At 46.3% G+C, this 14,486-nt stretch overlaps 1 protein-coding gene across 1 annotated transcript in view; it reads right to left on the minus strand.

Moving 5' to 3' along the window:
* Positions 1–14,486, minus strand: part of LOC309564537 (zona pellucida sperm-binding protein 4-like) — a gene marked incomplete at its 5' end in the record, with an annotated part of 61,244 nt that overhangs the window by 19,341 nt on the left and 27,417 nt on the right. Inside the window, 2 exons of the mRNA XM_082269178.1 lie at positions 5,022–5,165; positions 7,124–7,529. Of these exons, the coding sequence (XP_082125304.1) occupies positions 5,022–5,165; positions 7,124–7,529 (550 nt within the window). The remainder of the gene's footprint in view (positions 1–5,021; positions 5,166–7,123; positions 7,530–14,486) is intronic.

Below are 14,486 nucleotides of genomic sequence, written 5' to 3' on the forward strand. Positions count from 1 at the left end.
ATATTTAAATTAGAGGGTGCATGAGTTTAGTCAGGCCTAGGGCAGCACAAATCCTAAATACACCACTGGGGGGGGGGGGGGGGGGTTAGTTTACAGAAGATGGATGACAGTGAAGTTCCAATCACAAGGAACAATAAAGATAGTTGATTGCTGGTAGGATCAACAGGTATTGTCTATACTTGTGAAAATGTTCTCAAGATGAGGAATAAACACAAATGCAGCCACCACATCTAGTACGTTCTAAGTAAGCTGCAATATAACTGAATGTTTAGATATTTCTTAGGGCCTCTAGGCTGCATGTAGGGTAGGCGTGGTGGTCACCACGTCCATGTTTCCCTCCCCGCTGGGTGCAAAGTCACATAAGAGGCCTACCCCAGGGTGGGTTCTGGGCTAAGTTAAGCACTTTGTACAGGGTCACTGCTGTACACCTAGGGCATCTTTCCTTGAGCCATGCTTAGGACCTGGACATATGATTAAACACGAACGCTAGTAAACTGTCATGTACACAGACGCAGTTACTTGTGAATTTAGGAGGGACACTCTGAGCAAATGCCCTCTCCACCTGTCCAGTGCATCATCGCTACCTCACTCCCAGTAGTTACCATCCCATACAGTTGTATGGGATCCTGCAGTGCACCTAGCACAGACTCCATGCACGCACTTTACTGTCTTCCGTACCTGTGTATAGGACAAGGGCATAGGCGGCACAGAGCTGCTCCCATTGCTTTGGGAGATGGATCATGGCCGAAGGAGTGCAGACAACATCTCCCTCACTGCAAGAGGCTCTCTCACCTGAAACATGTACACGCCTAATGACAGGCTGCTAGAGAAACCTTCATTATCCTTGGTAACCCACTTGTGTCTTCACACTATTAACTGTACCATTAGCGTCCTACCCAAATATGCTTTATGATCCAAGCTGTAGACTATGTGCCAGTTACTTTCATTGCACCCCTTTAGTAACTTCAGGCTAGGCAAAAATTTTAAATGTGATAAAGAATAAATATGATAACCGTTCGGAACAAAGTGAAGACAATTTCCTAGCATCCCTAGTCTCTAGCTCAGGCTTGTGGCTGCCCCAGCATACCTGCATAGGAAAGAGTGCATATTTGGCAGGGTCCATACTTTGATGATTCCATGGATAAATAAAATATTGCACTTATGTAACTCAAACAATTTAAGCAAAGCTGCACCACAATCGTGAGATCTTGACAATAAATGAATAACTGATTGAAAAAAAATAGACAAAACCAAATTTGTGACAGTCTGAAATTAGGCTGGACATTCCAGCTTCAGAATATCCAGTGAAAGATTTGAAATCTCAATCCAAAACTCCCTCCACTGCGTATTCAGCGCCACCAAATAAAGGATGTGCTCTTACCAGAGAGCCCGGCCCCCCCTATTATGGAAGGTCATACAGGCTAGAATGAATCCTCCAGCACAGATCTCAGAAAGGAGACTGGGGAGCTGTTCCAATCCTTTTGTCCTCAAGCCGTCCACTTGGTAGTAATGCACCCAGTAAATAAATCCAAAAACGCTGATAGTGTAAACCCCTCTCACAAGTAGTGTTTTTATAAAAAGTATTGCACTTACATAATTCTAGATAAAAGACAGAATAAACAGCAGATATCATGGTGATGGTGGGCATAAAAAACATCCAAACTGCGAAAGTCAGAGTGTGTAGCTCAGCCCGACTGATTGTCACCCTTTGGCGAGTGCAATATTTATTTAATGCTACTCGCGAGAGGGTTTTAACCTATTAGTGTTTTTGTATTCATTTACTGGGTGCATTACCACCAAGTGGACGGCTTGAGGACAAAAGGATTGGAACAGCTCTCCAGTCTCCTTTCGGAGATCTGTGCTGGAGGATTCATTCTAGCCTGCATGACCTTCTGTAATAGTGTGTCTTGGCTCTCTGGAAAGAGCACACCCTTACTTGGTGGCTCTGAACACACGATGGAGGGAGTTTTGGATTGAGATATGGAATCTTTCACTGGATATTATGAAGTTGGAATGTCCAGCCTAATTTTAGATGGTCACATTTTGGTTGTCTATGGACTTTTTCTTCAATTGGTTATCATTCAGCACAAAGCCTTTATTTTATTATTCCAAGGATGGTATCTTCAGGAAGGACTAAGTTCCAGCAATCCCCCTGGACACAGGCGAGTAGCAGTATACTACAAATCGGGAACAAGAACACCCTCCTACTATTGGCTGTCTGTCTTTCCTCCCATACAGTGAGTAAATCCCCCCTCACACCAACATCCTGGCTTTTTATTATATGAACCCTCACACAGTACCGGAGGGTCGGACCCAAGAAAAACCTGCCAAGAAATACCCGGTGTTCAGTTAACCCCGACTTCCCACTGGGGCAGCAGAGATCACTACCTACCTACTTGCATGCATTTCAGGATCTTCAGAGTATCAAGCTACAAAACTGACACCATTAAATCATCTCTTCCAGTTGATCATTCAATAACCACTTATGCCTCGTACACACGCAACGATTGTTGGCCGTGAATTTTCGGCCAACGTCCGATCAGCCGATGGTCGGCTTGTTAGTATGATGCTTCCGACAACCGACCGACTTTTCGGCCGAAAGAAATCTGGTGTGCATGCTATAAAATTTTTGTTGGCCAACAAAGAACGGCCGATTGTTCTTCAGTCAGTACAGATTTCGGCAGACAAAAAACAGATGAGCAAGACTGGGCATGCTCAGAGAAGAAAACACACACGGAAAGTCAACCATGACATCACTTCTGAAGTTGGTTTTTGTTGGCCAACAAAAGTCCAGTGCAAGTCTAGAGCACATTTCAACCAACAAACAACACTGGACAAAAGACGGCCGATCGGTCGGCCAACAATCAGTGCGTGTGTACGAGGCATAAATCTCCCCTCACACCAACATCCTGGCTTTTTTTTTTTATATGAACCCTCACACAGTACCGGAGGGTCGGACCCAAGAAAAACCTGCCAAGAAATACCCGGTGTTCAATTAACCCCAACTTCCCACTGGGGCAGCAGAGATCACTACCTACTTACATGCATTTCAGGGTCTTCAGAGTATCAAGCTACAAAAAACTGACACCATTAAATCATCTCTTCCAGATGATCATTCAATACCCACTTAGTTGGCTTTGCTGCATGCATCCAACATTTGTCTAGGGCTAAGACATCAAGGCACGAACCAGCCTCAAACAATGTCATCTTCTGCGAATATAAGTAGTAGTTTTTCTGGGCATTGGGCCCGATTATGGTCTGCCATTGTTACCGGTGACACCTTCAGCCCATTTAAGCTGAATACTCAAGTGTGAAGTTGAGACAATGACCATTCCGGCATCTTTGGTTTGTTTTGTTTATTTGATAATGGGGATGGGAGAAGGGAATGAGTGGGATACTCCTCTGGCTCAACTAGGTAAAAACTGGGACACTTTGCAGAAAAATGCATGTCAGTGCTGTCTTGACACCAGCTGAATGCCGACCAACGCTTACTAGAGCTCGAAAAATGCCATCTTCCTGGACTGTGCAAGAACTTAGTTTTTAACCCTCAGGTTAACTGAAAAGATCCTGGACTGTAGTAAGACTTGACTCTTGACACTGCATTTAGCGCAAAAGTCCTGTGAACAGCTCCCTCCAGCCCTTCACTGGCTGAGGTAGCTCCTTGTAACTGCTTGTGCTGCTGCAACTCTCAACACTGTACATTTCACACTGCACACTTAACTCTTCAGGGCCCAACCACTTGCACCCCCTTTACACATTCAGGGTCCTCTCACTAGGCAACCCCCCTTTACCGCTAGCTAGGTCCTGGGACCCTTGGACCTTCACCGGAGCAGTCCCCTCTCAGCTAGGCAGACCCCAAGGGCAGTTACAGCACTCACGAACTTGGAATGCTTTCCTGAAACTGGGCCCCCTCAACTCCGCTGGTCCTCGGCACACCGGATCCTCTACAGCTCAGCTCTCTGTACTCTCCCGCAAGCCGCCCGGAACACCTGATCCTTCTGACAGGAGGAGAGACCGCTGTACTCTCCCTGCTGGAACTCTGCTTCCTGCCATAGACGCTGCGTCATACGCGCCCCTCAAACTTATACCCACTCCCAGAATCCAGTGCGGCAGAATCTGCCTTTCTGGGGTAGATACAAGCCTGAATGTGCCACCGATTGGGTTTGCGCCACTGCCCAATGAGAATCCTCTCATGGAGCCAGTGGGGAGACTCCCCAGCCTCAACAGCAACGCCTGGGAGACATGACAGCCCAGCTGAAAATCATGGCCCTGCTGTAAGGCAGCCAAGGCCCCCAGCACCACCCCTCTACATGTAATAGAAATATGTTGAAGTTGGAGTGTTAGTAGTTCAATACAGGAGAGTAGGGTAGGGTTAGATACCATACAGCAAATGAGTTTGTCACTCAAGAACAGGAAGCATGTTAGCTGCAGGATTATCTGGTACTAAATTAAAAAGAAATAATTGAAAAAACCTGAAAGCAAAAAAATGATTGCATCTACAACACATGGACTGGTAAGCTACAATACAGTATATAGAATTTTTGTAAATAGATATACTTCGAACCAAATTTATTTTTTGGGCATTTCGTAATAGAGTCAGGCTACACACAAGTACATTGCTCTTTTTTCCTTTTGCGCTGCAGCAAGGGTGGCCCCCGTGCTGGCAGGACCTTTAAGATTGACTGCTCCGAACACAAGCAGGGACCTCAGTCTCCAGCAGTCCCGACACGTCACCTGCATATTGCTTCAACAGGGAGGTAGGGCACTCTTGATTAGAGCAGGTGCATGGGGCATTTTGGAATGTTGCAGTCTGACCACTGGAGACCTGGGCTACTTCTTTAGCGTGGGAGCAGTGATCTTAGTCTCCAAGGTGCTGCTTGTGTGGGGTACTTTTGAATGCTTGCTGCAGGATATTGGTAACTGTATATGGAGCCTGACTGCATTACAGTAAAAAAACAGGGGGTTTGACTTGGCAAGGACCAGTTTTGTAGACTGCCAATCATTACTTTCAAAAACCTCACCTGTATGTCCAAAGTAGCATGGCGTGATGGGATCTTCAGGATCATGACAACAGTGGTAATGCAAGCATGTGTCACGGGAAACGCTAGAATCCAAGCACGGGACCCTTTCGTTAGGCACAAAGCACTGTGAAGCATTTAGGATATCTGTTAAAAGGAACACAGTATTAAGGGGGTCAGGCCACCCAAAAAAGAAAAAGTTAGTTTTGGGAAGACGCCAATGCTTTTCACTAACCAATGGCTTCTCACGTGTCAAGACACAACGGGATTTACAAGTCTATTACAAATTTAAGTGGGAGTTGGGCTCTTGTTAGAGTTGAGCCATAAAGCCATATAGTGATCGTTAAAGTGGACGTAAACCTCTACATATAGCCAGTGAAGGGACTAGCCTCAAGTGACGCAGAGCTGAAGCAAATCCTCCTACAAAACTTGTACCCGTTTATCTGCAGCCCTTTTCACTACAGCCGCTCAAAGTCCAGAAATAAAGGATAAGTTCATCTTTGCAACATGTTCCACTCAAATTCAGAGTATAACATGTTCGATGCACCAGCAACTCTGCACGCCCCCCCATCTAGAAAAAATGCAGCCGTGTTTACAGGGTTCTATAAAATCTTAAAACTACCAGTACAGACCGCCTTTGCAGCTGTCTGCTTGTATTTCTCAATGAACTCCCAGAGCACTGTTCAGCGTTCTAGGTAGTTCATTGAGCTTCCTGTCATTTAAACTGCCTACCCATATCAGAGGTATGCGCCGACAGCTACACAGTCTGCAGGACCATGGCATTACACCATGATCTGCTGATCCTGGGTGCATTGCTTTATGGGCTCCTAACAAAAAATAAAAATGCATATTTTTTTTACCTGCAAAAAAAAAAAAAAAAAAAAAGTGCATTATTCATTTTTTATAAAGGTGAACTTCTTTAAACAGCTTTTCTGAGCTTTCAGAAAGCAGGGGGTGGGGATCTGAAGTTACAGTCTGCAGAGCTAAGCGGCAGGAGCTCAGAGTTGATTGGAGGGAAGGGACTGATGGGAGCTCGTAGAGCACAGCTTGCCTTGGAGAGGTTGGGAAATCCCTTCTCAGCTCCATAGGTCCCTGTTTAAGTCACCCTGTGTATTAGGGGCACATGGTGACTGAGAAAATGATGGACCGCTACTTAGACACCGACTGGTTTGGATTACTTCAAATTGAACAGTAATATTTATCCACAATATCCCTCAAGAAATCTGATACATTAATTCCACTGTATCAGAAGGATGGAACATTGTACAAGCTTTGCCATAAAGCCTGTTGTAGCCGTGAAGTCTGACTCTGGAATAATCAAAGCATTGCTTGGATGTAGATTCCAAACATGTAATTGGAACACCTATTGCCTCCTGCTATGGTCCAATAAGGTGTTCTGTGTTTATACTTCGGATAATGTGTAATGTACTTTGTTTTAGCCTTGTTGCCGGTCAGTCTGGTCATCCAGGCTGGTATAGGTGCTGAGTTAATTAGCATGTTATTTATAACATCGTCTAGGTGTGGATTTCCATTCATCTATTGTTTCTGTCCAGATGGCTAGTTAATTCGCCCAGGTTGTTTGTGTGCAATTTGTATTGTTAGGGTGATCTGATCAGGAGGGGGGGGGGGATGTCCTCCTGTGTGTGGTATATATTCTGTGTGAGTTTGTTCAATAAAACGGTTCCAGATCTCTAGTCTTGCATGTAGGGCAGCTAAAATATCTGATATCCATGTTCAAGACTGGAGGAAGCAGTATACTGATGGAAGCACACAAGCACATTGCGGGTTGGTTCCATTACAGGGACAAACCCAGAGACAGAGCTGAGCCTGTCACAAGCTGGAGCTCTCTCCCCTGTCACTTTTTTACCTCTGTCAGGAAAACTTGTTAGAAGTGACTCATTTATGGCTGAGGAACGAGGCAGCAGATAGAAAGTACACAATACAGAGGGATAGGCTTTGTTCATATTTTAGAAATCCACAACCACTTTAAACAGGAACAGATCCTCCAATCAATTTTGTACAAGTGCTGCCTTCGGGTTACCAAAGACAAATGCCAAAGAAAACCAAAATGGCATCTTTCTCCAACACAAACATACTGACCTCACCTGGATAAGTTTGTGGTCTACTCGTAGTTTGCTGTTCAATAGGGAGAGGCCTTGGGGATGTCACATTTTTCTTTATTTCAGCGATTACATCAGGCTCCTTTGTTTCAGGGACTTTGTCAGGAGGAGGAGTTGGTGTTGGTTTTTGATCTTCACCTTCTTCCTGAACAAAACGGGTTTTAGTTTGCAATGTTGCATTGGTCAGCAAATCTACACTTCCTTTGGTGAAAGTACTGCTGACTCTGAGTGGTGTTGTCCAAGTGGGCACAGTAGTCAGCTGAGGCACTCTGGTCCTTGGCGTTTGTGTAATCACTCGAGGTTTTTTATCTTTTGACTTTGGGCAAACGATGTCTATGTCCTCAGTTCTTTTACTGCCAACCAATCGCACACGAAGGCTCCATGACTCCCCCTACCAGGAAGAGGGAATAAAGATTAAAAAGGACAGCATTTCCATAGCCAATACCCACCTGGTTATTCATCACCCACATGGTAAATGTGGTCATGTGACATGCCCTTCCCATATATGTAGTCATTGTACAATCGATTGACTTTCTAGAGCAATGATTTGTCAGGAGCTGAACTTGAATGAATTTGATACTGTAAATCTCACTTGCCATGATCACTGAACTTTTAAGCAGATCTGGTTGAAATACAATGGATACATTGAAGTCTTTATAAATGCTAGTTGCCTGGCCGTTAGGGTGACCCACTAGCAATTCTTTACTGTTACTAATTTTTCACATAAAAAAAAAAGGCAGGACTGTGTGCATGCTAGCTCCCAATCAATGAGTCAGTTTACTCAAGCCAGCAGTGGGTGAGACTAATAACCAGGCAATTAGAATTTTGGTAAGGAAAGCTCATTAGCGGCAGCTTCCAATTTTATTTCATGACAGGATTCCAACTATTTTGGCTTTAAGCACCAAACATAACAGGTGCAATAAACACAGTCTGGACATGTGATCTTTAGTAGGGATGATCGAACTTTTGAAAAGTTTGGCTCGACCAGAAGACCCGAACTTCCCGAAAGTTCGGGTCCGGATTCCAGAACCCCATTGAAATCAATGGGACCCGAACTTCGGTAATCAAAAAACAATTTTGAAGCCCTAAAACCCAATAAATGCCCCTAAAAAGTGCCTAGGGTTCTGGGTCATGCCCCAGGGACTATTAATCACACAAAAAAAGTTCTTAAAAATTGCCGTTTTTGATAGAGAGCCAATTATTGAAAAAATTATTGAAAAAAAAAAAATTAGATTTCTTTGGATTTAGTGTCGGGGGGGGGGGGGTCTAAAAAGCGTACCTGTGAAGTTTCAGCTCTGTAGCATGTCCAGAACCAGAAAGAAAAAAAAAAAAAGATAGCTTGTCTTAGAATTCCAGTAGAGCAAGGATATGGCTCCGCTATTTTCACACCTGGGCGTTTTTGTTGCAGATGTTTTTTGGGCATTTTCTGGGCGTCTTTGGAGGCAGGCATAACATCTGAACTTCTGTATAGGGGTATATATACACACACACATATGTATATATACACACATAGGTGTGAAAGTAGCAGAACCCTATGCCTGCGCTAATGAAATTTGCAGGCATAGGGCTCCGCTCCTATCACACCTATATGTGTGTATGTGTATATATACACTATGTGTGTGTATATATACCCCTACACAGAAGTTCAGATGCCATGCCTGCCTCCAATGGTCTCCACAAAAAAAAGCCCAATAAACGCCTGCAACAAAAAAACGGCCAGGTGTGAAAGTAACGGAGCCATATACCTGCTCTACTGCAATTCTAAGACAAATGATCTTTTTTCTATGGCGGTCACCCTGACATGGAAGAGTTTGGTCACCCTGTCATAGCAGTCAGTCAGTTCACCCTACACTACAGTCACCCTGACACTTACACTTTACCTACAGAAACTAGATTATTAAATCTAACTATAGTGGAAAATACCCTAACTACACTAGATATCCCTTTCCTCACACTAAATTGCTAAATGACACTTTTGAAGCAGGAGTAACAACTGCTTCCACTCTCTTCCACAGCCCCTGTATTACAGTGCTAGAGATTTGGCGGGGCTATGTTATATACTGGGGGGCGTATTCACTAGTGATTGGCCTCTGGACCCCCTAGTCACTTCAATCACATTCCTATCATTCTCCTGCCCCCTCAATTGGCTTTTACTGATGGTTCTGGTCCAATCACAGGTCCAATCACAGGCTTTTAAAGCCCAGTTCCTGTCCCATTGCATTTTGGTCGGTTATGGTTGCCGAACTCCGAACTTTTTCCGCAAAAAGTTCGGAATTCGGCCGAATTTCGAACAGTCAATGTTAGGGTCGAACCGATGGTCGACCCGGACCGTTCGATCATCCCTAATCTTTAGGAAACAGGTGCTGAATTCACCAAATTTAAGCAATGGCCTAACAGTTGTCACACTGATCATTTATCCTCCCCCTGGACAATATCTAGCACCCCTGCAAGGCTCTCCTTCCACATTGCTAGAAGCCCAGGCACCACTGTACTCTGTGGAATCAAGCTCTCGAGCCTTCGCTGAATGTCAGGAAGGGACCAGAGGGTACAAGGACGAGGGAGCAGGGCCGTCTTTAATATGGATTGGACCCTGAGCAAACATTTTCTTGGCCCCCTCCCCCCAAATGCAATTTTGCATGCACCTTTTTTTCTGCTGGAAACACATAGCAGCCCATTCAAATGAATATGATGCTGTGCCTTTGAAAATGTGGGCCCCCAACCTGCATACATGTGAATCAGGCCTAAAGTAGGCCCATCAAGCAGTGTCCGGCCTGGTGGTGGCCCAGAGCCATGCAGCGTGCTCTCTAAGGCCCCTTTCACACATGGAGTCCGTCGGACGGACTCAGTTTATCTCAGCGGGAAATCAATCCGTCAATCCCGCGCTGAGCAGGCGGACGACAGCTGTTCTCCGCGCTGTGTGCGGAGACACAGCTCTCAGATCCCCATACATCTCTATGGGGGGAATCGGATGAGAACGGACCGTCGGCCGTTCCGATCTGCTGGATGGATGGAAAATTGGGTTTCCATCCGTCCAGATTCGACGGATCGGATGTCAGCGGACATGTCTCCGCTGCCATCCGATGCCCCATAGAGATGCATGGGGGACCGTTCAGACCCGCCAAAAAAATGGACAGGCGGATCTGAAATGGTACGCCTTACAAATAAATCCTTCTGGACACAGCTGGAAATGGTCAGGATTTACTAACCAACTGTATCAACTGTGGTCAGGCATCAGTTGCACAGATACAAAGTGGAGGGGGGGGGGGGGGGGTTAAACATGACAGCATTTAATAGTCTGTATTTTGTATCTGTGCAACTGCAACTGATGCCCTGACCACAGTTGATATTGGGCAGCAGTGGGAAATCTCTAAAAATTTCCAGGTTGGCAGGTTCATGCATTAAGGGGTACATTAATATACTATTACTACTCTAACTCACTACTACCTATGGGGAGCCTGGGAGCCTAGAGAGGAGAAAGACCTACCTGGCCAGCTCCGCTGTGATCAGTGGCTGCAAGTTGTAACTGCGGCCTGAGTGACAGCCAGGACAGGAGCACTCTGCTGTCGGCTCCACTGTGCAGTCCTGCTGGCTACTCCGTCTCCTACCCCGAGGCCCTCCATCACATCACACCATTCACAGCAAAGGGGCGGGGCTAGTGTGTCAGTTGAGCTCAAGGCCCCGCCCACTCCTCTGCTCGCTCCATCCTAGATATGCAATGACCAGTGTGCGGCGCCGATGCCAGGTCCGGTGTTCCGTGAGAATTACCTACCCGTGAGAAAAACCTACCCTCGTCACTTCTGGTTCACGGCAGTGTGTAACGCGAGCAGTTACATTAAAACAGCTGTGCTGCACTATGAGTCATCTCCGCTCCTGTCCCGGTCGCTTCCCTGCTCTCGGCTAGTAAATATAAAAGCGGTGGCGGCTGTATGCAAAGATAAATCACGGAGCCGCCAGCCGCTTTTATATTTACTAGCCAAGATCAGGGAAGTGACCGGGACAGAAGCGGAGATGACTCATAGTGCAGCACAGCTGTTTTATGTCACCGCCGCGTCGTTAGTTTTTTTTAACGGACACCGAGATCGTTACAGACTAGTGCGCATGCGCACTAGTCTGATCCTCAGCTCTTCCATTAGGTATCCGGGGCTGTGAGCATGCGCACTGCTGCGCTGCTCAGCTGTTCCTGGCCGGAAGTGACGAGGGGTAGGTTTTTCTCACGGGGTAGGTAATTCTCACGTTACACCGGGTGTACTGGCGATTGTTTCAACTTGCCGAAAGTTTCAACCATATACGTCACTTCCGCCGCGAGTACGAGACTTCCAATGCGAGTTTCCAATGCAATGCAGTGGCCGCGGGAGTCAAGATCTTGCCGAAAAATCCAACTCTCGTGCACAGTGTTCCCCGCTATGCACGGGCATCGACTCCCTCGGCCAGGGCATTGCATTGGAAACTTGCATTGGAAGTCTCGTACTCGCGGCGGAAGTGACGTATATGGTTGAAACTTTCGGCAAGTTGAAACAATCGGCAGTACACTGGCCAGATGCCGGTGTAACGTTAAAAAACCATACCCCTCGTCACTTCCGGTCTGAAACAGCAGAGCAGCGCAGCAGAGCGCATGCTCAGAGCCCCGGAGACGTGATTGAACAAGAAAGAAGTTAACAAGTGCGCATGCTCGGAGGGTATGATATGTTAACGGCACTAATACTTGCGGCGGTAACATTAAAACAGTTCTGCTGCAACATCAATCATCTCCTCTCCTCTCCCTGTCACTTCCCTGATCTCCCCTAATATAAAAGCGGCGGCGGGTGTATGAAATGTAAGTGACGGCGATCTGTGCTCCGTGATCCGCTTTTATATTTATTAACCGAGATCAGGGAAGTGACAGGGGAAGGAGCGGACATGAGGCATGATGCAGAGGAGCTGTTATAATGTAACCGCCGCAAGTTAAAGTACCGTGAGAAATCCATACCCTCCGGAAGTGACAAGGGTATGGTTTTTTCACGGAACACCGGCTTCTTTGCACAGAAAGTCACTGACAGTCTGAGAGACTGTCTAGACGCAGCGCCGTGGACCGGAAGTTCGGAACGGTAGATTTACATTACAGCGGTCAGCGCCGATTTGCGGCTTAAGGAGCAGCTCTGCTTTGGGCCCCTAAAGATTGACAGGGCCCTGGCAGCTGCCCTTTTTGCCCTGCAGTAAAGACGGCCCTGCGAGGGAGGCCAGACAATAAGTTATAAATGTTTGTCCATCACGCATCCATGGAAACTGGCCAGCACACTATCGCTAGTGCCTGGGTCTGGGCACAAAAAAAAAAAAAAAAAAAAAATGCATAAAAAAAAAGGAGCACGCACATACTAATATGAGATCAGGGTAGATGCCACTACCTTCTGCTTGTCAGCCAAGCAGTCTACTAGACAATCACACACTACTTGTACTGGACTGCATCCAGACAGTGAATAGCAATTACCCTTGGGCACTTTGGAGCAGGGAACAAAGATGGCAGGACCGAGTCTTCGTGGAGGTAAAGACTAATACCACATTAGAAAAAAAAAAAAAAGGGGGAAAATGTGTACCTCGTCTTTGTGAAGAATGAGAAACTACTCCTAAGAGAGGCTGACAGACAATCGTAACCAAGGCAGCCACAGGTAGCTTCTGGAAGGCAGAGAGGACCATATTTAGGGCCCATGAAATCACTGGGTGCTGTATGGGGAACTTGATCTGAGACACCTCAGGGAAAAAAAATGTAACAAAAAAAAAAAAACTTTGACAGTGAGACCACGGATGATTGACAAAGGAAAGGGCTGAAATCTGTCTTGTTCGAGTGCTTAAAGCCAAGTTTTGGTCAAGTCCTGATTGCAGAAGGCCAGAATGAAGGACAGAGTAATTTCAGATTAAAGTGCCTGTGTTAAAACCAGCCAAAGAAAGATTTCTAGGTATGGGAGTAAATATTTCCAGAATTGGCTTTCATTGATTTTAGCAAAGTAATAATTAGTGAGAAGCAGGGTGTAATACAAGACCCTGAGACAACCGGTCTCGCTAGTTAGGAGGAGGCCAGGGGTTGTTGCCTAGTAGTCCAAGTCTGTCTACAAGGTTCTTTCGGGCCAGTTCAGTGCAAGATCAAGAGAATTTCTTCTCTTGCTCCATTTTTCTTTTCAGAGAAGGAGAGGTAGAATTCACACTGGAAAGAATGCATTAGTTTGAACTGAGACCAGGAAATTGTTAATGCATCAGAGACCAATGCATCAGATGCCAGTGCTACAGAATCAAAGCTCCTGGTCACAACTTCTTGTTGAAACTGGAGGCCAGGATATCTACATACGGGTCCCCCCCCCATTTCTAACATACGTGGTTGAACATGTCAGGGTGAAGGGCTTGTTCCACCTGGGACGTGGACAGCAGAGGACAGCGTTTCTCACTCCCATGAGATGATCTGGCTTGCTTCCTTCAAGGCTGCACAACTCCTGGTGCCTTTTGGTTGACACAGGCTACAGCCGTGGCATTGTCAGATTGAACCCCAATTGGGTGTCCATAAAAGTGTCTAGGGGTTCAGAGTAGAGTTGAGCGAACACCTGGATGTCCGGGTTCGGCGGGTCCGACCAAATTTGGGGAAAAAAAAAAAAAAGTCTGGGTTCGTGACCCGGATAAACACTAAATTGACCCCGATCCCCATTGAAGTCAATGGTCACCCGAACTTTTGAGCACTAAAATGGCTCTAAAAAAACATGGAAAGGGCTAGAGGGCTGCAAATGGCAGCAAAAGCTTGTTAAGAGCATGGCAAGTGCTCTGCAAACAAATGTGGATAGGGAAATAAACATTAAAATAAAAAAGAATCATCTTGATCTAGGAGGACGAGGCCCATATGGAGTAGGAGGTTGAGGTGGCGGTGGATGTGGCGCCCAATTGAAGTTGAAAGGGGCAGATCCGTCATTCAGTATGTCTAGGCGTGTGCACACATACTGCTCCACCATGTTGGTGAAATGCTGCCTCCTGCTAAGACGTTCCATATCAGCTGGTGGTGCTGCGGCTTGGTGTGGCGTGCTGACAAAGCTTTTCCACATTTCGGCCATGCTAACCCTGCCTTCCGAGGTGCTGGCGGTGCCCTGGCGACCTCTTCCTTCTCTGCCTTGGCCTTTGTGCTTCCACTGTGCCCCCGCTGTCAGGTGGGAATGCCACCAGCAGCGCGTCTACCAGCGTGTGCTTGTACTCGTGCATCTTCCGATCACGCTGCAGTGAGGGAATAAAGGACGATACGTTGTCCTTTTAACGGGGATCCAGCAGCATGGCCACCCAGTAATAAGCACAAGTTACAATGTGGGCAACTCGGCGGTCGTTGGAGACACTGCAGCATGAA

The sequence above is a fragment of the Pelophylax lessonae genome (genome assembly GCF_965119305.1).
Source record: "Pelophylax lessonae genome assembly, chromosome: 9".
Taxonomy (NCBI): Eukaryota; Metazoa; Chordata; class Amphibia; order Anura; family Ranidae; genus Pelophylax; species Pelophylax lessonae.